Below are 25,155 nucleotides of genomic sequence, written 5' to 3'. Positions count from 1 at the left end.
ATTGAACGGAAGATAGTATAGTACCGGATATCTCAACTGGTAGAACACTCGGTGCGATACCGACATGGTCTAGGTTCGATTCTCAGTTCGGGCTATCAATATTTTTCACAATTTATAGATAAATTGTCCTATTGAGAAGGTTAATTATAGTTTTTGGTTTCACTCTATTTAAAAATTGGGAATTTTCTTCCGAAAAAATCAATCCTTGCCCCTAATACACTTTACGGATGTTTTTGTCCAATTTTTTTCAACTTCTGAGCTTTTAAAAACAATTCAAAAAAACTTCAGCGCAAAGTCATGAAAAATAAGCGAAATTTAGAAATTTTTTTATTTTCAATCGAAAACAAAAAATATAAAGGAAAGTCGGCACAAAATTGGAATAGCGGGGTTGAATACAGTTAATACTTAGTTAAAGTTTTTTTTGAGATAAAAAAATTGAGAATCGAAGGTTTCGGACTTCGAAAAAATAACGGTTTTATTGAAGAAACTAAAATATTTCATATATCGTGACTTCCGAAAAATTTTTTGTATTTTTTTTCTGAAAACTAAATTTGAAAACACAAATTTTGAAAAAACAAAGTGCCGAAAGATTAAATTGTGAGAAAGTTATAGCGATTTAAAAAAGAAAGAGCAGTTTTTTCAAAAATTCGTACCTTTTTTTGGGTTGGATAAAAAAATCTGAAAAAATTCAGAAAAATGTCTTTGGTAGGATAAAAAATGATAAACAAGTTTCAGCGAAATCGAAGGGGGTCGGGTCAAAACCTCGGTGATTTGGCATGGAATGCCCCATATATATATATGGGGCATTCCACGCCAAATCATCCACTTTTGAACTCGACCCCTTTAATTTGGCTGAAAATTTTTTCTCTTTTTCTACTCTATCAAAAACGTTTCTCATAATTTTTTCAAATTTTTTCACCCAACCGAAAAAAAGTTATAAATTTTTGAAAAAAATGGCTTTTTTCATTTTAAATAGCTATAACTTTTTCAAAATTCGACTGATTGGGACGTTTTTTTTTTTTAAATTTTTGTTTTTAAATGTACTTTTTGAAAAAAAATACAAAAAAATTATTGCAACCTATCTTCATTGTTTTTTTGTAGATTTTTAGAAAAAATAAAAAATTTTTCGATGTTTACCATTTTTGATTTTTGATTTTTTTTTTTTTATATGAAACTTTGACATTTTCTGCAGATCCTCAAATTTTTTCAAAGTGATGTTTTTCCGATTAAAATTTTTTTTTTCTAATTGAAAAAAAAAAAATTTTACAACTAGCCTTATTTCTCATAACACCATGCTTAAAATTTTTGAGAGTGCTCAGAAAATTTTCAAATTTGGAAAAAAAAATAAAAACAATAAATTTTAATGGTAATGTTCGAAATAATTTGAAATTTGTTTGAAAAATCAAGTTTAAAAATAAAAGGACCTTCTGAATAATTTTTTTGTATTTTTTTCTGAAAACTACATTTAAAAACGAAGAAAATTAAAATTAGTTAAGAAAATCTTAACTATTCTAAATAATAGTTAAGATTACGGTTTTTTCGTACTTATCCCTCCATTGTTACCACAACCATGCACTTTTCTCTCAGTGTAGTAATTTTTCTGATAAACATATAGTACTAATTACTATTTTGTTATTTTTATTAAACATTTAGTACTAAATAGAAAAAGTGTAGCACACATTGATTTGAATGAGTAATTCTTACTACAATGTATTAAATATTGAAATATTTTTGAGGTTCGTTTTTCCGTGTATTGATTTAAATGTGAGTATAGGGCCCCGTCTGCCTAGAATAAATTGTTTTGTTGATATTGTCACAGCATTAGAGGTTTGTTTAATATTCGTTGAGTTAAAGGATGCAACGTTCTTTTGGGACAAAAAGCATTTTTGGAAGATTAAAAAAAAATCATAATTTAGAGAAGCCATGTGCTCCGAAATATAATTTTTTTTATCATACAGGTTAAGACATAGTAAACGATTGATTCAACCAAAGGTAAAATTCAAGGATGCAAATCTGAAAAAAAAAAAATTTTTTACAATTTTTTTTGTTTATTATTTTTTAAAAAGGGCTTGTTGTACCTCGAAAACGGAAATTTTTTATTTCTAAAATTATGGCAAAATCATGATTTATTTTATCAAGATAGATCAGAACAAATTGTACCTCTCTTCACCTATAAAATACTTAAGGGACTATCTTACCCCCTTTTACCATATTCACTAATTGTAAGATAATTTTATAATTTTAGGCTTTCATGTCTATGTTCCAAATACTTACACAAGAAGCATGGGTTGAAGTAATGGATGAAACCATGGTGCGAACTCATGAAACTTTCGCACCGTTTGTTGCTGTTTATTTTATTCTTTACCATCTTTTTGTAACTCTCGTAGGCATTTGATATTCTATATTATTTTTCTTTGTATTAAATAATCGATAAAACCTCACATTAACATTACTTATTTTAGATTGTGTTAAGTCTTTTTGTTGCTGTAATTCTTGATAATTTAGAACTTGATGAAGACATAAAAAAATTAAAACAATTGAAATTTCGTGAACAAAGTGCTGAGATAAAAGAAACACTTCCATTTCGGTTACGAATATTCGAAAAATTTCCCGACAGTCCACAAATGACATGTTTACACAAGGTTCCGTCTGATTTTAATTTGCCCAAGGTGATTAATTATTTTATATAAATTTTGATATACTTTTTGATTATTAATATTATTTAATATTTTAACAAAAGGTTCGAGAAAGTTTTATGCGTCAGTTTGTTTATGAAGTTGAAGATGAGGAAAGTGAAACAGCTAAAAGAATAAATGAAACATTTGATTCGAAAATAATTTATAGAAAACAACGTCCAGTTAAAATTTTAAATCATCCCCCAAAAGTTAGAAATGTTATGACTGATCTAAGAAAAGCCGCCATTAACTACATCATTAAGTAATTTTCAAACAATTTATGGTAAATTATTGTTGTTTATTTTATTTAGTTATTATTGTATTTAATTTTATAGTGACTCGAATAATCAAAGATTGTTACTTGGAGACTCAGCAATGATACCAATACCTGGCAAGGGACTTTTAAAACCTCAAGGGACTATCAGTAGTGCAAAGCAGCTGAGGATCGATCAAAAAAAGTAAGCTTAATCAGGGATCTATTAAAAACCTTACAACAGACATTCTATTGAATATAATAATAATGTTTAAGATCAATTCGTCGAAGTGTTCGTAGTGGATCGATAAAGCTGAAACAAACGTACGAGCATTTAGTTGAAAATGGAGACATCGGAGCCATTAACAGGGTAACATCATCACGCAGTAGGCCCCATGATCTAGACATTAAATTACTTCAAGCAAAACGACAACAAGCTGAGATGCGAAGGTAAATATTTTTGAGTTTGAACTATACTATTTTTCATTAAGAATGTAAATTATGAGTGTACGATTAATTCGAACAATTCGAAATATTTGAATCGTTCAGAAATTCGTATACTATTCGTAAGTTTCGAAACATCTAGAAAATTCGAATTATTTTTAGTTTTCCAATTATTCGAAAAATCTTAATTATTCGCAAATTGTTGTAATGAATTTTTAATAATTTATCATAAGTTGGATAAACATTTTATTTTTTAAATTCGACCCGAATGCAATCATTTTTATCCCATAATATGAAAATTTGTGATTTATTCGAATAGTTTGAAAAATTCCGCAACTTCGGAATAATTAGAAAATAGACAAATAATTTGAAAATTTATGTGTAAAATGAGCGAATGCTCAATAGGGTCCTGGTATAGGTGTGGTTAATTTTAATAACTCAAAATTACACAAAATGTAAGAATTGATGAATGAGAAGTTTTTTTACAATATCTACATTTTGAACTGTGAGAAATAATTCTTATTTAGCGAAGACGACAAGTTAAGATTGAGAGTGAATGCAACTAGAATGAAAATCACGTATCAAAATTGACACGTGGTCAGTAGTACTTGAAGCGATGCACGCGAGGTAATTAAATTAGATTTAATTCAACGCGAGCAAATATGTACTCAATAAATAGTCGCGTTAATATACGAACTAGATATCGAGAATATTTTAATATTTTATTAGCGGCTTCAGAATTCGAGAATATTAATCAAAATTCAAGATAATCAAAGCGGTTTTAGCACGAGGGAGCATGTTAGACTGCACGATGTAGAAATAGAAAGCACGGAATGGCGGCGTCTTTATCCTTTATTGCCGCTTGGTGAAGCCGTACGTGTGCAGCATGGCTTAAAAACGCACCAACGAGTAGTAGTTGGCAGCCAATTTCTCTAAGTGGCCGTATAGTAACTGGGCTCTCATATCACCTTGACACGGCCATGAGCAAGAAAAAGTACAAGCCGGGCCCAAATAGCAAGTGGCCTGGCACTGTCCTGACCTTGAAGTCAGTTGTTTGTTCTCAGCTCCTGGACGTAGCGAAGATGTCCAAAACGATTCAAACAAATTAAGCTCGTGACTGAACACATGAATACTTTGAATTTTCTAAAAATTTACAAATAAATCGAATTTCTGATTCGCACACACTTAACGTAAATAATAATTTATAGTTTTTTTCTTTTCACATTCATACAGAAATCAACGAGAAGATGACTTAAGAGAAAATCATCCATTCTTTGATACTCCATTGTTTGCAGTTCCTCGGGAAAGCAAATTTCGAAAAATTTGTCAATTACTTGTTTACGCTAGATATGATGCCAGATTGAAAGATCCTTTGACTGGCAAAGAAAGAAAAGTGCAATACAAAAGTCTTCAGTAAGTTCAAAATTTTAATGAAACATATGTAACTTTTTGGAAAAATAAAATAAATAATTAAATGCATGTATGAACATTTTTTTAGCAATTTTCTAGGACTTGTAACTTATTTAGACTGGGTAATGATATGTGCTACAACACTTTCATGTATTTCAATGATGTTTGAAACACCAAAATATCGAGTCATGGAAATACCAGCATTGCAAGTTGCAGAATATGGATTTGTTATATTCATGAGTATTGAATTGGCATTGAAAATACTGGCAGATGGTCTATTTTTTACACCGAAAGCTTACATTAAAGATGTTGCATCTGTGCTTGATGTTTTTATCTACGTAGTAAATATATACTTTAATTTTTGCTAGAGTGATGTTAATATTTATGCAATACAACAATTAATCTAAATTCTAATTGTATTAGGTTAGTTTAGTATTCTTATGCTGGATGCCAAAAAACGTACCACCTAATTCCGGAGCCCAATTATTAATGATATTACGTTGTGTAAGACCTCTCAGGATATTTACATTGGTCCCACACATGAAGAAAGTTGTTTACGAGTTATGCAGAGGCTTTAAAGAAATTTTATTGGTACGTCAATCAGTTATTTGTAGATTTCGTATTACTCATCATTTTAAATCTTATAGCAACATTATTTAAAATATATTTTTCAATAACTTGTTATTTAGGTATCAACGCTTTTGATTCTTTTGATGTTTGTCTTTGCAAGTTATGGCGTTCAATTATATGGAGGAAGATTAGCTCGATGTAATGATCCAACTATTTTGAAACGTGAAGATTGTGTTGGAGTTTTCATGAGACGTGTCTTTGTAACTAAAATGAAGCTTAAACCTGGACAAAATGAAAGTTATCCATCTATTTTAGTACCACGTGTATGGTAAGTCTCATTTTGAAATTTTTTCGACTTCCTGCTAAGAAAATTGAATATTTTCGAAAAATTTGGAAAGTGGTTGTTTTCACCCCGATCGTCAAAAAACGAAATTTTTTCAGTTGTCAATGATTTGAGGTCTTAGGTAGCTATTGTAACTATTTTCAGAGCGATTTCCACGCGCGCGGACACGCGCGTGTGTGTAAAATTTTTATTACTTTTAAATAAACCAGCCGATTTAAATGATTCTTATGGCAATTGAATTAGCCTGTTAGCCGTCAATTTTCCTGAGAATTCTAAATCATTCGATTAAATACTCTAAGAAAATTAGAAAATATAAAAAAAAAACTTTCTTCTTTTAGTTTTTTTTTTCTAATTTCTCAGAAACGATATAGTCAATCAATTTATAAATCTAATCTCCTATCGCTTCAAAAACTATCTCAATCTTTTGATTCATTTAGAAAATATCGTTGTAAAAAGAAATGGTGAAAATGGTAACAAACGGTATTTTTCCAAATATCTTTCAAATGACTTAGCCAGTCAATTCGAACATTATGTGAACTCTAAATCTAAGAAGAAACGCGTCATGTTACTAGAAGAACAATTTCAATCGGTTCATTCGTTCAACCGACATCGTTAAAGAACGAAATGGTGAGAAACGTTTTTTTTTAATTATCTCTGAATCGATACAATCAATCAATATAAAAGTTGAATTAGCTGTAAAACTTCAAAAAACGCGCGGATCACCACAAAAAGCATATCCTGGGTTAAACAATTTGATTCAAACCAAGTTTGAAAATAGTCGAAATAAGGAATAGTGCGAACAAAACTGGATTAAATTTCAAATGTAAATCAATTACAATAATGATTAAATTAAACACAAATAACTTAAAATTTTTATTTGATTTAAAACTGATCGAATTTTTTGACCCGGGATCTCATTCGATTAGTTCATTTCAAAGGTATCTTTGAAAATAGACATGTTAAAAAACCAAAAAAGCTCGTCGATAGCTTCATCGAACATCAAAATTGGTTTACTCATTCAAAAGTTTTTGATGCCGAAAAATTTCATAAATAACACTTTTCCTTAGATACGTCAGAATGTAATGATCAAAATGTTTCAAAAATTACACTAGATCTTTCACTTTATTGTTTCTTTTAATCACGGTATAACTGTGAGCAATCTGTTCATTAGTTCAGATTCATCGTTAATAAAACATTAAAGATATTGGTGTTCTTTGAATTTTTTTCAGATATTTAATATTTAGAAGTAATGATCCAATTTAAAACTCTTTCTACTCTCTACCAGGATTATTTACATTTACCCGGGAAAAAATGATCAGGCCTGACCATGCCTGCTCATGTATGATCAGGCCTGAAATTAGACCTGATCATGCCTGTTCATGTATGATCAGGCCTGAAATTAGACATGATCAGGCCTGATCATATCTGAAGTGTTAAATATGCCCAGGCCTGTCCATATCTGTCCATGCCTGTTCACGTCTTAAGCTTCAAATACGCTCAGGCCTGACCATGTCTGTTCATGCATGTTCAGGCCTGACCATGTCTGTTCATGCATGTTCAGGCCTGACCATGTCTGAAGCGTTAAATACGCTCAGGTCTGTTCATGCCTGACCATGCCTGTTCATGTCTGTGCAGGCCTGATCATGTATGTTCACGTCTGAAGCGGTAAATGCGCTCATGCCTGTTCATGTCTGTCCATGCCTGCTCAAGCCTGATCATGTATATTAATGTCTGAAGCGTTAAATACGCTCATACCTGTTCATGTCTAGAAAAGTTTATTAAATTCACTCTATGGTAGGTTTTTAAATAAAATAATTTTATTTAATGAATAATTAAATATACCGTTTATTGATAATTTACAAACTTATCGATCGAAATTAATGTACATTCACTATGAACATTCAAAAATTTTTTCTCAGCATATTTGGTCGTTTACATAGATGATTTCCCACTACAATTAGATAAAACATACTCTCTATCTGATTACAATCAATTAATAATGACGGATTATTTTTGGTAAAAGGAATAATATGTTGAACTTGCACCTGTTTTTTTGAATGAACAAAATACTTAGTATTGTCTATGATATATTCATCAACTATAAAATATATTAATCCATCTTCAGTTCGAAAGAAAAGTTTTATCGAACCATAGACTGTAACACTATTTTTCAAGTTTATTTGTACGGTATGGCTATTAGTTTTGATCGTCTTATAAATTTCAGAAGTACATTTTTCATTAAAGATTTCCGCTTGTGCGTAAACTTTGAAATTTTCCATTTCAAAATCATGATTTCTTATCAATCGATTATCATTAGCCGTAAGTTTTACATCATTTATATTTTTACCAATTACTCGATGATTTATTATGTCAACTGAAGACTTAGAGCTTGTTTCAATAATTTTACTTTTGAGAAATTGTAATGCTCGAACTTCTTTCAAATGATTGGTTATTTCTTGTCCAAGATGTTTTATGCCATGAACGCAGTTAGCGATGTATCCATTAAAACTTTTGAAGGAAAAAGCTGCTGTGCCCCATAAAGGTCCCCAGCGTTTAACACACAAAACAAGATGTGAAAGCTGGTGGACATTATATGTTAATTCTCGATCTGTATATAAAGTCTCAACTTCTTCTATGAATAATGAAAATAAATATTGTGCTTCATTAAGGTCTTCTGCTGTTATGGTTTTTTGAAGTAAAATAAAAAGACCTTTAACTAAGAGCATCCAATGGTCGATATATTGAACAGGTAATCTATTAAATAGTGCAGGAAGAGAATAAAACAGAGCCCAATTATAAAATTCAGAAGCTTTATAATGTTTAAATGACGACAATTTACGTGGCATTCTTCCGAAAAAGTATCGTGGCCGAATATTTAATATAAAACCATCAATTTCCTCGATTACTTCTTTTTTTAATTTCCATGGGTTTTTCTTCCCAAGCCATAAACCTGTAAATTGTCGAACAACTCCTAGCAAAACAGAATGCATATATTCGGGAATAAAGCATGTTTCTGTGTCAATCAAAGGCAATTTTGAAACGATAGAATTCCCTTTAATACCTTTTGATGTTTTTTTTTTTTATCACTATTCATAACTTTAAGTACCTGATGTTTTATCCTTTTTCTAGTTCTTAGTTTAGCTTTCTCAAATTTATAAATACGTACTCTTTTCTTTCTTGCAACAGCAAGACATTTTTTCGATTTTATCTTACATATATTGCATCCATAACGCCCATTGAAGTTTAAAATATTTTGCAGTTGAGCCCTTGCTGGCGCATCAGCTATTATCAAAGGAACTACAATTTGTGAAACTATTTTTTCACCCGTCTTCTGATGGGTCCACAGAATACCATCATTGGTATTCAAATATCGTGGAAACCTAAACATGCAAACCTCTCAATAAGACAATTTATAGATAAATTGAGGAAAATATAGATAGCCCGAACTGGGAATCGAACCCAGACCAATTCGGTATCGCGCCGAGTGCTCTACCAGTTGAGCTATCCGGCACTATACTATATTCCATTCAATTTGATCTATAACTTATTGAGCCACACCGTCCATCGTACGGTAATACACCATTTGAATATAGTGGAAACCTAAACATGCAAACCTCTCAATAAGTTTCTGGTCTGGTCTGGTCTGACCAGGCCTGGTCAGGCATGGTCATTTTTCATGTCTGATCAGGCCTGAAGACTCATACCTGCTCATGTCTGATCAGGCCTGAACATTTTTTCCCGGGTAGTTCCAACTAAATCTATGTGTTTTCAGCTCGAGAAGCTCAAAAATGTATTCACAATAATGATATCAAGCTCAAAGAACTTGAAAACAGCGGGAAGTTTTGAGGCTGACCTGCAGGATTGACTGTCATCTCAATTTGTTTTAGTTTTATTTTTTAAAAATCTAGCTGTTGTATTCGTCTTCGTGGTCGATTTCTCAAGGAATTTTGTCATAACCTATCATAATTGGTTGAGAAGGGCTGAAAAATACCATTCGTTAAAAAATTGTAATGGGTCTCACTTATTTTATTAACTAAATGTGGTCGTAATAATATAAGGGCCCACACATGTGTAAAACTTAAGGTGTCTTACGTTCCTGTCCAGCTACCCGGTTGGCAAAAAGTTATCATAAAGATCTCATAAAGATAACATTTTTTTGGATCCGATAACTTTAAGACTCATCTTAAAGATAACATAAAGATATCAGAAAGATATCTAATGCGCCGCCTACTGACATCTTTTAGATCTCATCGAAAAGGTATCCGAAAAATAACATTTTCTGTTGTCTAAAAGATATCGGATCGATGATATAATAAAGTTATCTCTAATTCGATATGATTTTGAGGTTACTTAATAATAATTAATATTTAAAAATATTTTGGTTTTCATTGTTTATCATTTATAAGAAAGTAATTATTCAAAATAATATAATAATTTAAATATAATTAATAATAATAATTTAGTTTTGATAATCATACTCATAATAATAATGATAATAATAATACTAATCTTTAAATTCACTTCAACTTGTTTATCACCATGATCATTATTTTCACTACTATTATCGCTATTATTATTTATACTATCATTTTAAGTATAATCCAATTGACATTTGCCATTAACTTCAAAGTTTGGTACCCTAATTAAGAAAAATTATTTGAAATGATTCAAAACAATTTGAAATAATTTAAAAATAATTTCAATCGACTAATATATAGAAATACACTTAGCATAGATTGAATTACTTTTCTTATTCAGGGTAATGATTGAGGCTCAATATTCTGAGGTTCCTAGAGATTAGAATCGTTTATTGAAATATTTAAGAATTTTCGTAAACGTCCATTTTTTTTACTTGTAGATAATTCTTTTAATGTTTTTCTAAAGGACATTTTTTATCAAACACTCTTTGCACATAACTCTATTTTGTAGGTTAGACTAAACTAAACATAAAATATATGAATACCAAACGTCAGCAGATCGATTTAGATTATGATCAAATGTTAACAAAAAGATATCTTTTTGGCCGCATAAGGACATCTACAGAAGTTATCATAAAGTTATCTTTTAGATCTCGATGAACTGATATCTGTAAAAAGTTGTCAAAAAGATAACATTTGTCTGGCCTCTAAAAGATATCTTTTTTCAGATAACATAATGATGCCTTTCTGACATGGATGCCGAACGGGTATGCTCAGTGGAATCTCAGGATGAGAATAACCCCGTACTGGACCACGCAGTATTCAAATTTAAAAGAGACCTTATACTAAGCTTATCAGAAAGTTTGCAATTAATTGATTAATATATTTTAGTAAAACTAATAACTATGGCATGTATTCCAAACGAAGTCGCTTTACAAATAATTTCATGAAAAGATGAACAATAACCCTATAATAACTCGTAAGTTCGAACTATTCGTATGCTTCTAACGCGTAGTTATCTATTATCATATTTGATAGCGCACTGTCTGTTTTTATACTATCTTAGATACAGGGGTACTGATTGAATCACAGCCGTGATTCAATCAAGTAAAATTCATGAACAAAATACATTTAGTTCAATGACCAAAACTTAGACAGTTGAAGAAAACCTTTTGTGAAGACCGATTGTCTCACGATACTATGAGTATTCGGCTTAGGACACTATCTTTTCTTTCCGATCTTAAAAAAATTCAGTCTGTTGTTTTAAGCCGGTGAGTAAAAATCTTCGTGTTCAATCGGGTCAACGAAAAGGCGTGAGTGTAAGGGTGTGAATTTTATCCCCACCATATAATGACTTGAACTGAACGAAATACTTATGTTAGGAATAACTCAAAACAACCTTTGAATCAAACTTCTGAACAAAACCTCGTTAGTAAAACGTTTAGTTCACAGCGTTTAAATCATTCAACTGCACGAGCCAGTTTTCCGCTAGATGGTGCTAATAATAATATTGACATGAATTGTGTTATTCGAAAGATGACTATTCAATAAAATATGCTTATAATGCTTATGAATATTATTGAGTAAAGGGTATTGGTAGGAGACGCTTAAGATGGGGGAGGGGGGGGTAATTTAAGCTATTTGCAAAGTTAAAAATACAAATTAGTTCCAACTGCCCGTAAGAAAATTATTTTATAACATTTTATAAAAGTTTAGAAAAATTTTATTTTACCTCAGCACACGTATAGTCCAGTTGATGCGCACGAGAAAATGGTAAAAGATCATTTTTTCGTTGGGTAAATATCGATTTTGAAAAAAATTTTTTTTAAGTACTAGAAAAAAATATGAGGAAAAAGGTTGACATAAATTTGACGGGTGATTGTTACGTTCTGGCTTTAATTAAATTTAAATAAAAATTTTTAGAAATTTTTTTTTTTTAAGTCTCGAATTATTTATTCGCCACAGTGGGCGAATAAACAGTTCGACACTTCTTATAATCATATTTAATTAATAAATAATTAAATCGTTACTTTCTTGGCGATATTATTTTTATTCGCCGCCAACAATGTAACGGAAATCTCTTGCGATAAGAGAGTCGCCGTGGCTCGCGGATAGTCTAAACAGATGAAGATGCATGAGACCCGGGCCACGACGATTCTCCCATAGGAAACCTGAGATGCAACGTTAACAGTTTTGATAATGTATTATACCAAGGAGCGACAGAATCAAGTCAGTCGATCACAAGATCTAGTAGATCTAAGAACTCTATACAAATCCGCTGGCTTGATCCTGTCACTCGGACTTTAAGGCAAAATATATATATATCTATCCGTATTTCTTCAAAATACATTTTCCTTTTTAACTTTGGGCGCCGCCACTGGCAGCCCAATATTAATACACACCTCATACTGGGCGCCGCCCCCGGCAGCCTAATATTCTCACCTGCTTTGGGCGCCGACACTGGCAGCCCAAGCACTTCCTTCCTGACTTCCAAAATTCATGCCGAGAAGCCGAAGGACAGGTAAAAAGGCCCAATTACGTCGGGTTCTTCGTACGATCCATGAGGATCTCGGTCGTTCAGTTCACCAACGCCGCCGCCTAGAAATTGTTGCCAAGGAAGTTCTTCTCGATCCAGTGACGTTGGTTATTCCAAATTCGGGTATCGCGTTAAGTGAGGTTCGTGAGTTGTCGAGCTCTTGTGTTGTTGAGCCGTCGAGCTCTTGTGTCGTTGAGCCTTTGAGCTCTTGTGTTGTTGAGCTGTCGAGTTCTGGTGGTGTGGTCCAACGGCTGGAGTCGCTCGTCCTTACGGAAGAACCAAGCCGTCAAAGCTCTTCCTATCCAGAGGAAGATTCACGGGCGAACCCAGTCTTCTGGACTGGTATCAGTGAGGGTTGGCAGTTGGATCCAGTGGACGCTCCATCCGTCCATCCACCCAGCGGGAGCATCCCTTTCCACGACCCTCGTTACGGGTACTATTCAGAGGCCTATTTCAAGGCCACCGGCCGAGACGAATACGCACCAGCGGAGGCGAAGAAATTACGAAAAAAAGGGATTATTTGGGCCGACCTATGGGGCCCATAATCTCCACCATGGTAAGTCATTGAACTTTTTGCATAAAATAAAGGAAGGTCAACAGCTGACGCACTTGGGGTCTATTGACACCCTAACGACGTCAACCTGGTAAATTTAAAAATATTCTGTCTAATATGTTGAGAGGCCAGAATGTAACAGTGATAATGTTTTTTTTTTTTAATTAGATGTAAAATGAAATATTTTGGAAACTATTGAGAAGTTATCGAGACAAATAAGTATCATTATTTTTGGGATTTAATAACAAACAAAATGAATTCCGAACGAAGTCTCTACGATGAATAGTTAATGAGATAAAAATTATTGAAACGCGAAAAACGAAAAAGCGCGTCACTTTGTCCGCGCGCGGATAAACAAATGAGTGGAACTCGGCAGCAAATTGATATTTTTACAAATTTTTTTTTTATTCTCTTAGTAAATCGTATACCAACCATTAAAAAATTGGGTAACTTCCAGAAAAATTTTTTCAAATTGTAAATTTTAAAAAAGTAAAAATCGCTCTTTGTTAAATAAAAAATAGAAAAAATGAAAAATGAATAAAATGACCTAATGGATTATGATTTGAAATTTTGTTTTCATAAAAAAACGCGTTTTGAAAATTTCTGAAATTTGTCAACAATTAAAAAAAAATCTTTTTTCGAAAATTGTCGATTTTCTTAGCAGGAAGTTAAAAATTACTTAACGAATTTGCTAAAAAATCGTTTCTACAATAAAGGTATCAAAAGAATGCAAATTTTCTGAATCGGAAAAATAACTCATCGTGTAAAGAACTTTTTTTTAGAGGTTTTTTAAAAATTTGTTAACTAATTTATTATAAATAACGACGTAAACTTATTTTTAAAAAGTCCTCTACACGATAAGTTATTTTTCCGATTCAGAAAATTTGCAATCTTTTGATACCTATATTGTAGAAACGATTATTTTTTTAATTTGCTAACTAATTTATTATAAACAAAGACATAAACTTTCGAGAAAAAGTTCTCTACACGATAAGTTATTTTTCTGACTCAGAAAATTGGCAATCTTTTGATACCTACTGTAACAGGGATTTTTTAATTAAATTAATTATTTTATTTGAATTTTTATTCGACTGCGCTCTCGGCCCACGCATTACCGTTGCCCCCACGCCATCAAATAAATCAATACTGGGACTGCTATTGATTGGTTAAAATCTTTCGGCCATGTGACAAACGGGTACCATGAGGGGCCCCGAGTCCCGCCTGTTATAGGTTGACAATAAATTTTATAAAGAAGTATACGGTACTGACATCGTCCGAGAGTGGGGACTTCGCTGCTTCGTAGCTACTCAGAGTCGCAAGTTGCGACACTCACTGCCTGGTGCTGTTGGCGATCACTCACTTTAAGGTCAGCCATACATTACACAAGTATTTATAAGAGTGAGTCTTAACATCACGTTGCTGCTTATGGTGAGTCGAAAGATCCCAATTTTTTATTTACTTATTGGACATCGTCGTCTTGGTGCGTCTTTATTTGACCCCGAATAAATCATCTTTAAAATAACGTCTTTGAAGCTGTGGCGGCAGTGGAAGCCAGTTTTCCAAATAATTAATACGCTGAGTCTAAAGACCGCGTATATAAATTCAACATTCTCCTGGTTGCTGAGATATCATTATACTCAGGAAGGCAAGATCTGCGTCACAAGCTAAGGAGTACGACGACGAGTCAAACACAACAGCAAAACGTTCAGTGGACATGTAATGGCGGAGGCGAGTCATCCACGTTTTAACAAAAAATTTTGGTAATAAATAACGGTCCGGTTTTATTGTTAAAAAGGGGAAATTTAAGTGTATATTATAAATTTTATTAGAAAGTTTCGATTATCGGAAAATTTGATAATTCAGTTATTCAGGGTAGAATATAAATTATAAAAGAAATAGTGAATTTTACGACGTGGGTTCGAGAGCGTTCGGTCGCCATTTTGTTTAAGTATCTGGAATTGTCTTTGTAAGGTAGCATCGTATTAAGTACTTAATTCAGTCGAGTCTAACGACCACTGGTTAATAAATTAATGATTAATCATTTCGGAATTTAGTAATAATTTGATTTAGCAGGTATTTTTTTAGAGATACTGAGTCCCACAGACCGTTCTCTAGAAGGTGCTGAAATTTAGTTGGTAGCCCATTTATGTCGAGCTCTTGAAATCGATCAGAACCACTCTTTTAAGAGCTTGAAATTGAAATGAAAATAAGTAGAAAACAATGCGGAATTTGGAAAAACTTTGCTGATAATAATTTGTAGAGAATAAAATTGGCAACAAAAAAGATCCTGTAACATTTTATGATAAGTCTAATAGTTTCACCGGAAAAGTAAAAAGGTTTCCAACTTTACTTCGAGCTCTAATAACTTTTGAATAGATGGATTAATTGAAAAATGATAAGAGGCCTTTTTTGTAAAGCGTTCAATTTCCTACAAAAATATGTATTAGTCTATTTGATCTATTGATTTGTTAACGAGGTTAAAAATACTTAAAGCTAAAAAAAAAATCGGTCTGTCAGTTGACCCTGCGGGCCAGCCCCAAAACTTCCCGCTGTTTTCGAGCTCGTTGAGCTCAAAAACATTATTGTGAATACATTTTCGAGCTCTTCGAGCTCGCAAATACTTTTGAATGCTATGTTTTGTAAAAAACCATTTTTTAGCATTTCCTTCTCCCACGATATCTCGCGAACGAATTAACCGATTTTGATGGTTGAGGTGGCAATCGACGCGTTTTATCAAGTTCTGAAGCTGATCAAATTTTGAAATTGATTTATTTAGCCGTTTTTGAGAAATTTCAAAAAAACCAAGGAAAAATTTTTTTTTGAATTCTTTCGTCAACGGTTTCTCTTGAAGGAATGAACCGATTTTGATGGTTGAGGTGGCATTCGACGCGGCTTATAGAATTTTAGAGCTGATTAGATTTTGGAATCAATCCATCGAGCAAATTAAAAGTTATCCAAATGAAACATTTTCGAAAAAATTTTATTTTTGAAATATCTTTGAACGCACCGTACCGATTAAGTTCAAATTTTTACGGCCTCAAGACATTAACAAGCCGCGTCGAATGACACCTCAGCGATCAAAATCGGTTCATCCGTTCAAGAGTTATGAATATTTACATACATACATACGTACGTACGTACGTACGTACACACATACATACACTCGGACATCATCGTGAAATTAGTCAGGATAGCTTCCTAGGACCTCGAAACGTCGACATCTGATAGAAATTCGATTTTCGTAAATCGGACCGAAACCAATAACTTCCCGAATTTTTGAAAATTTACAATTTTCTTAGCGGGAAGTTAAAAATATGTCTATCGTTTGACCCTGCGGGCCAGCCCCAAAACTTCCCGCTGTTTTCGAGCTCCTTGAGCTCAAGGAGCTCAAAAAAATTTTTGTGGATACATTTTCGAGCTTATATGCCATTTTTTTTCGAAAAAACCGTTTTTTAGCATTTCTTTCTCTCATGATATCTCACGGACGAATTGACCGATTTTAATGTTTGAGGCGGCAATCGACGTATTTTATTGAGTTCTAGAGCTGATAAGATTTTTGAATTGATCGGATGAGTCACTTCAAAGATAATCGATTTAAACTGTTTTTTACCATTTCTTTCTCCAACGATATATCTCGAACAAATTAACCGATTGAGATGGTTGGGGTCGCATTCGACGCGGCTTATAAAGTTCTAGAGCTGATTAGATTTTGAAGTCGATCGTTCAACTCGTTTTTGAAAAATCACTTAAAAACTAAAAAAAAAAATTTTTTTTTTGTAATTCGCCAATATTTTCGAGTCTACTTGATTAAATGATCTGAAATGTTCAGGTAAGTTGACGGCCGACAAGCTCTTTCGATTGCCACCGTAAACGTCCAAATCGGTTCATTAGTTAAAAAGTTACAAAGAGTTTACACACATACATACACACACACACACACACACACACACACACACACACACACACACACACACACACACACACACACACACACACACACACACAGACAAACACACACACACACACACGCACACACACACACACACACACACACACACACAAAATTTTTTTTTTAGTTTTTTAGTGATTTCCCAGAAACGACTTAAACGATCGACTTCAAAATCTAATCAGCTCTAGAACTTTATAAGCCACGTCGAATGCTACCTCGACCATCTCAATCGGTTAATTTGTTCGAGAGATATCGTTGGCAAAAGAAATGATAAAAAACGTTTTTTTTTTATTATCTTTTAAGTGACTCATCTGATCAATTTCAAAATTTAATCAGCTCTAGAATTCAAGAAAACGCGCCGATTGCCACCTCGAATGTCAAAATCGGTTGATTAGTTCAAAATATATCAGCGCTGAAAAGTTAAAAAAATAACATTAAATGTTATTTTTTCCAGATAAATCAAAATATGATGTGCTAAAATGTGTCTACAATCATACCAACTCTTTCTCTTTATAGTCTTTTCCGATTGTCAGATAGTGTCATATAATTTGTTCCTTAGTTTAAACATATTGTCAGCAAAAAATTGAAAAACTCAGTCTTCAATGTTTTTCTCGGATATTCCATTTATTATTGCTCTGACTTAAGTCAAAACTTATCCAAATCTTGATTTTAATCACTGACATTGATTTCTATCTCAACACATTCATTTCAGAGAACATAATCGATAATAAAAATTTAAAAGCCGCTTCTTCATTAATGATTTCCGATTCTCAACTTTTCAAACTCTAGCATAAAACGTAACTTTTTAGAGCTTGAAAAGCTCATAAAAAATGATTCTATGTAATAGCATTTTCGAGCTTGAAAATATATTCGCAGTAATGTTTTCAAGCTCCTTGAGCTCGAAAAGAGCGGGAAGTTTTGGGGCTGGCCCGCAGGGTCAACCGACGCCCAGATTTTTTTTTTTTAATTTAGTTCAAATTTCTATACACAATCATATCAAGTCATATATAGCCGTATCAAACTATATGTAGCTATACATAGCCATACCTGGCCAATTTCCATACATGGCCATATATGGAGCATTTATATATGGCCATGTATGATTCATTTTTGACGGGTAAACACACTGAATATAAGATACATTATTTATTTTAAATTTAGGGCGAACCCGAGAAGATTCAATTTTGATAATATTGGTGACGCAATGATGGCTTTATTTGAAGTGCTTTCATTCAAAGGTTGGCTTGATGTAAGAGATGTGTTAATCAAAGCGCTTGGTCCGGTAAGTTACTTAACTTTTTTGTAATTATACATTGATCAATAATAACCCATTATTTTCAATGAGAATGATTTATAATTAAATATTTCTAAAGGTTCATGCTATTTATATTCATATTTACATTTTCCTCGGTTGCATGATTGGCTTAACACTATTTGTTGGTGTAGTCATTGCTAACTATTCTGAAAATAAAGGAACAGCTTTACTTACTGTTGATCAAAGAAGATGGTAAGTTCATGTTTATAATATACAGTTTTATTTGTAATCAGTAGGGATGAAGTAATAAAAATATAAATTATTATTAAAAAGGTGTGATTTGAAAAAAAGATTAAAAATTGCTCAACCATTACATCTGCCACCTCGCCCAGATGGAAAAAAATTTCGTGCATTTATTTATGACATAACGCAAAATATCTATTTCAAAAGATTTATTGCTGTCATGGTTTTGATAAACAGTGGATTATTATGTGTTTCGGTAAATATACAAACTTGAATAATAACGTTATAATATTCCATGTAACTCATGCCCGAAGAGTACGCCACTAAATAGCTAGTTAGCCTCATAAAACTTTAAATTAAAATACAATCATATTTCATTGATCAATAGTGTGATTTCATATATTTTATTAAGCGCATTGTCACGGGGTAAAATTCATAAATTCAAAAATAAATCAAGTTGATTTCCCGCAGTTGATTAATTACGCTGAGTACCCTATACGCGTTACTATTTTATCGACTTGTCGCCGGGCGCGCTAACTTAAGTGGGTCGTCCTCAAGACCAAATTAGAAATTAAGTAAGGGCGGTAATTTTCCGAAAATTGCCAAGAGGGCACGTAAAAATTAGTTTCAAGGGCAAGACAGTGGCCAGTGAAAAGGCAACTAGACCAGCCATTGAAGAGAACACCTGACACCGTACGTCACACATTGAGGTAATTATCTGAGCTTGGAAAAAGTGATGTGAAACCTTCCAGAAGCTAAAACTCTTCCAATTAAAATAAGTTTTGTTTTCGGCAGAAATCCGATACAACTGAACATATAATTAGTTTGTACTGAATTTCCACAGATCAGATACATTACGATTTAATTTGGAAAAAGGAAGATGAAGCTCAGACCGGGGACCAGAAAATCGGCAGAGGATTGGAGCGTGGTGGAAGTCAACGCGAGGTAAATGAATTCTCGGCGATAAGCCAGAATTTAGAATTGATTAAGACAAAATCGTAAATTTGAATTATCTAATCGTGGGGTAGACACCATTTTCAGTTTAACAAATAAATAAGTTCACGACAAGAAAGCCACAATGTTCTAGTTAAAATTAATAAATGATCATGTACTCGGTTAAGGCACTTTTCGGCAAAGAAGCCAGAAAATTTTATTTAATAAAAATTAATTTTACGGCCAGAGACCTAAAATTAAAACTAAAGTAATGTACAATTAATTTTAAGACTGATCAGTTAAGAAAATTTAGTACGGAAAATTGGAAATTAAGTGAAGTAATTTAAGTGATGAAGTGCATAAATCATTATTTGAAACTACTGCTCACATGGGACGATAGCCAAACCAAAAACAAAAAAAATTTTATTATGTGGGAAAAAATATATACAAAGAGAAATTAATTAATTAATGTAACGGGATCTAGGTTCACCTACGCCGGCCGGAGACCGAGACCTCACCCTTTTGGGCACACTCGCGCTGCGAAATCCTTTCTTTTCTGCCCAGACGAAACACTTAGTCGAAACTAAGGTGGACATTAACCGGAGGTATAATAAAAAATCCTCATTGATTGTAGTATTTATCCACAGCCACCACGAGTCCGACCTCAAACGGGCCCACCATTCCTCCCATCTCAAGAAATAAAGAGACTCTGGTCGAACTGGGGCTTGGAGTGTGCCCCCCATGGCGCTAATTCTATGTATTGGTCGACATACCATTTGGTCGAGAGGGGACGTGGTCTCTTTCCCCTGCCTCTCTAAGAAGACACCCAGTTTTGTTTACATTCATCCGTCCATACATCAACACATTCTCTCACACACACACCAGTATGTGGATGCCAGTTGAACCGTGATCTAGTAGTCCTCTCCTCCTTCCTCTCGGTGTTGGAAATGGCTACTGAGCTTGTGGTGGAGACAATCTTTGCTGAAACCATTAAAAATTTCAAAGTTTGGGGATGTGGCAAGAACCCGACCGATTTGTGGCCACTCCGCGACCCACCCTTCAATGCTCTGGAGCACCTCACGCTAAGGCTCGAACTCGGTGCATTTTAGCAGTAAGTGCTGAACGGTATCCCACCCCTTGTTACATTGGGGACATTTGCGATCTTTTGCGAGTCCGTACTTGAAGAATCTATCTTTGAAACAGTCGTGACCGGTTAAAATCTGGGTAAGCCAGAAATTAGGGCTGATGTGTTTTCTTGCTAGACGTTCAGTAACGTCGGGGAAGAAGGTAAATGTCATTCGTCATTCGTCCTTTTTCCGTTGTGGGCGACTGTTCTTGCCATCTGCAAATGGTTTCTTTGCTGAGGGAGACAAGGCCTTCTTTGTCATCTGGCTGCACGGTCACGGATCCAAGGGTTGCCTATTTGCCAGAGCGAAGAATGTAACGGGCGCAACGTTCGTCAATCACAAGCCGAATGGGCACTGCCCCTGCAACTACACATAGTCCCTCATACGATGCCGTCTTGTATGAAGACGTTATTGTAATCAGGGCTCGCCGTTGCAGGGCCCTAAGAGCCTTCCAATCCTCTATTCCACATAGGTCACTCCAGCCTGCTGCCGCATAAGTGACAACAGGTAGGAAGTAGCCCCTGTAGATGGTGGACATAGCCGGAAAGCGCAGTCCCTATTCAGTCCGTGCGAGACGGCGTAGACGACCAAAAGTTTTATCTAATTTCACGCGCCTTGTCATTATGTGCGTAGTTATTTTCAGGTCCTGGTCAAAGTGTACCCCTAAGTATCTAACGCTCTTTTTAAATGCGGTTTTCGTTTTACCTATTACTATTTTCGGTGGCTTTGAATCATATTTGGGCTTTCTCTGTCTTTTCGCTTCGTAGGGGTACGGACCTTTGTCTTTGCGTGGACCGCCTGGTGTACTCTCTCTCGAAGAATATCGTTTCGGTCTTGGACTCCAACAGCGTAAGTTTCGCAGAACGACACCATTCCAGTATCGTATCTACCATCCCTTGTGCTTTTCTCTAAATTTCGGCACGTGAGGTGTCTTCTATGATGACGAGGAGGTCATCGAACGTAATGTTGCAAAATAGTGGCCCTAAAACTGATCCCTGTGGACATCTCCTTTTTAGCTTTTTATTTTCTTTCCCGAATCTCCATGACAGTGAGACTATCCTATCCTCAAAGTAACTCTGAACCACCTTGTAAACATTTTTGGGGTATTCCCGTCCCTTCAAATCCTTGAGTACTCGCCGCCACCACACATTGTCGAAGGCGCCAGAAATATCGAAGAGAAGTCCGATTACCAAATTCTCTGTTGTCGAATCTAGCAAGCGGCGCATCTCAACGATTGCATCTTCAGTCGACCTTTTGGCCATGAAGCCAAATTGTCGACTGGAAATCTTGACTCCAGCTAAGACTGTGGTTGTGAGTCACGACGCATAATCGTTCAAATACCTTCCCGATTACGGAAAGTAATCATATCGGCCTGTAAGATTTTGGGTCACTCGCGTCTTTATCACTGCTCTTACGGAGCATGATTATCCCATCCTCTTTCCATGCAATTGGGAAAACTCCTAATTCTAAAATTCTGTTAAATGATTCTAAACATTCCCTTGATAAAATAACTCCTACTCTTTAAATAACTTCGTTTTCTACTAAATCGAGTCCCGGTGCTTTTTTATTTTTAAGCGTCTTTAAAATTTTGTAGAGTTCGCGCGGGGTGAATAAATCGGCGTCCACGGTGTCTGGTGACGTCTCTGAATTCTCCTGGGTTACTTTCTGCTCCTCCGTTTTGTAATGGGTGTGCTTATTGTATTAATTTTGATTGTGGTCTCAATATAGTAAGTATCCCACACATGTGCAAAACTTGAGGTGTTTTGCGAAACCTGTCTGACTGTCTCAGTACCTCAAGGTGAGGGTAAACCCCGACTGAACCACGCAGTGAATTTGTTTCTTCCACGATATCTCGCGAACGAATTAACCGATTTTTATGGTTGAGGCGGCAATCGACACATCTTATTGGGTTCTAGAGCTAATTTGATTTTGAAATTGTTTGGTTGAGTTGTCTCGAAGATATTCGCAAATCACTGTTTTTTACCATTTCTTTCTTCCGCGATATCTCTCGAATAAATTAACCGATTGAGATGGCTAAGCCGGCAATCGACGCGTTTTATCGAAGTCTAGAGCTGATTAGATTTTGAAATCGATTGTTCTAGTCGTTTCTGAGAAATCACTAAAAAACTCAGAAAAAAAATTTTTTTTTTCGTAATTCACCAATATTTTCGAGTCTATATGATCTGAAATTTTCAGGAAAGTTGATCGCCCACAAGCTCTTTTGATTGCAACTTTAACCATTCAAATCGGTTCATTAGTTGAAAAGTTACAAAAAAGTTTACACACACACACTCGGACATTATTCTGAAAATAGTCAGAATAGCTTCCTAGGACCTCAAAACGTCGACATCTGATGAAAACTCGATTTACGAAAATCGGGGTGAAAACAATAACTTCCCGGATTATGGAAAATTTACAATGCTTAGTGGGAATTTAAAAATAGTTTGTACATTTGACTGAATATACTTTCGGTTATATATTTCGATGTGCTGAATCCATATTCGTGATCGGTGTGGCCATAAATGGATATAAATCGCAAAAAAATGCTATTATGTAAGTGGAAAAATTTTGTTTGACCTAATCAAGTTCGTTTCTTGTGTATTTCGATGTGCTGAATCCGATTATTAAGATTATTCAGACCGTCATGTCTTCAAAATTAGAGTAAATTGCTAAAAACCGCTAAAAATAGCTTAGAAATCGTGAAAACTTTCAACTATTCAACTAAAAGAAATTTTTCAATGGAGATCAAGTTTTCCCTGATGTATTTTAATGGGCCGAATCCAAATCTATAATCAGTTGAGCTTGTACGCCATCCAACTTTAGATAAATTGCGGAACAACGCCAAAAATAGTCATAAAATAGTAGATGATATCAAAACATAGTATTATTCTTACTCACAGTAATAAACTAAACATGATTCCTTTCAAGTTATACTATGACACCCACACATTGTAATTAAAATGATAAATAGAAACGACCTCTTCTATTCAGATGACCTACGCAGTGTACTTACGTAGTGGAAAAAACCGTCATCCTTCTTCAGAGCTTAGACCTACTGCTTGATGAGATCCAGCTCAATATGCAGTGGTGGTAGTAAATATTTAGAAGAGTCAATCAACGGTGTTTGCATATAGACCTGCCATTGTATTCCTATCCCTGGCAGTTTTGAATCATCCTGGAAACACCCTGGGAGTGGAAACACGGTGGAATCACGGTGGATCTAGGGTGGTTACACGGTTGGTTTGTGCCATTTTATCACCCTGATTCCACGGTGGTTACACGGTGTTTCACGATGGTTACACGGTGTATCCACCATGATTCCACGGTGTATTCACCGAGATTCTACGGAGTATCCACGGTGATTACGCGGTGTACGTGGAATCACGGTGGGTACACAGTGTAACCACCGTGGAACCAGGGTGGGTACACCGTGTAACCACTATGGAATCACGGTGATAAAATGAAAAAAAACCCACCGTGTAACCACCGTGGATCCACCGTGATTCCAGGGTGTTCCCAGGGTGATTCAAAACCGCCAGGGTACACTAACAAAAACTCGATGCTATGTAGAATTGAATTGTTTAAAAATTTCTAAAAATCGAAAGAAATAAAAACACCTTTCTCTAGATACGTCATGATATAATGTACTGAATGTTTCAAAAATTCCACCAGATCCTTGCTTTTACGATCTTTTTCAATCACGGCATAGCTTATAGCAATCAGTTCGTTAGGTTAGATTCTATAACTAACGAAACATTCAAGGAATTGGCGTTCTCTGAATTTCTTTCAAATATTTTAAACTTTAAGTTTATGATCCAATCCAAAATTCTCATCATACTTTATCAGGATTATTTACATTTAGTTCTGTCCAAATCCATGCGTCTTCTGAAGAAAAGTCGCACACCCAAATTGAAAGTTTCATGTTCTCAACTATCTAAGAGTTTTTAAATTTTCGCTTTTTAATGTGAAACATAACTTTCAATAAGCTTAAAAAGCTCAAAAAAGAAACGCATGTAACGGGGTCAAAATTCAAATATTCAAAATTAATTCAATCAGATTTCCCACGGTTGATCAATTATTCTGAGCAGCCCATACGCGTTACCAGTTTATCGATTTGTCGCTGGGCGCGCTATTTTAAGGGGCTCGTCCTCCAGACCCAATTAGAAATTAAATAGGAGTGGTTAATTCTTCGATAATGGCCGAGGGGTCGCGAACATAGATTTTATAAGTCAGTGTACAAGGTGATGACACACACAGTTGGACGGACCGGCAGATTACACAGACGAGTGACCGCACGTGATAATCAGCAGATTAATAAACATAATTGAAAAAATTGGAGGAAGATACGACGGGAGAATAACGCGGAAATCGGCAGGTAATCAGGAGACACCGCGATACTGTTGGACCTGGAAGAACATTAAATTGGAGGTAAATAAATTTCCGCTA

At 34.4% G+C, this 25,155-nt stretch overlaps 1 protein-coding gene across 5 annotated transcripts in view; it reads left to right on the top strand.

Annotated features, from left to right (window-relative positions):
• Positions 1 to 25,155, top strand: part of LOC130676632 (sodium leak channel NALCN) — a 59,825-nt gene that overhangs the window by 19,933 nt on the left and 14,737 nt on the right. For 4 of the 5 annotated variants that reach the window (XR_008991459.1, XR_008991460.1, XM_057482982.1 and 1 more), the window contains exons 9-20: positions 2,246 to 2,383; positions 2,463 to 2,669; positions 2,741 to 2,937; positions 3,011 to 3,133; positions 3,205 to 3,378; positions 4,606 to 4,785; positions 4,871 to 5,123; positions 5,206 to 5,373; positions 5,472 to 5,680; positions 18,313 to 18,433; positions 18,525 to 18,658; positions 18,740 to 18,905. Coding sequence is in view for 3 of the 5 variants with exons in the window: in XM_057482982.1 (XP_057338965.1) it covers positions 2,246 to 2,383; positions 2,463 to 2,669; positions 2,741 to 2,937; positions 3,011 to 3,133; positions 3,205 to 3,378; positions 4,606 to 4,785; positions 4,871 to 5,123; positions 5,206 to 5,373; positions 5,472 to 5,680; positions 18,313 to 18,433; positions 18,525 to 18,658; positions 18,740 to 18,905 (2,070 nt within the window). In the remaining 2 variants the exon portion in view is untranslated. The remainder of the gene's footprint in view (positions 1 to 2,245; positions 2,384 to 2,462; positions 2,670 to 2,740; positions 2,938 to 3,010; positions 3,134 to 3,204; positions 3,379 to 4,605; positions 4,786 to 4,870; positions 5,124 to 5,205; positions 5,374 to 5,471; positions 5,681 to 18,312; positions 18,434 to 18,524; positions 18,659 to 18,739; positions 18,906 to 25,155) is intronic. The other variant, XM_057482983.1, reaches the window with a different exon arrangement.

This window comes from Microplitis mediator, chromosome 10 (assembly GCF_029852145.1).
Source record: "Microplitis mediator isolate UGA2020A chromosome 10, iyMicMedi2.1, whole genome shotgun sequence".
Lineage (NCBI taxonomy): Eukaryota > Metazoa > Arthropoda > Insecta > Hymenoptera > Braconidae > Microplitis > Microplitis mediator.
This window is presented reverse-complemented; position numbering and strand designations above follow the sequence as displayed.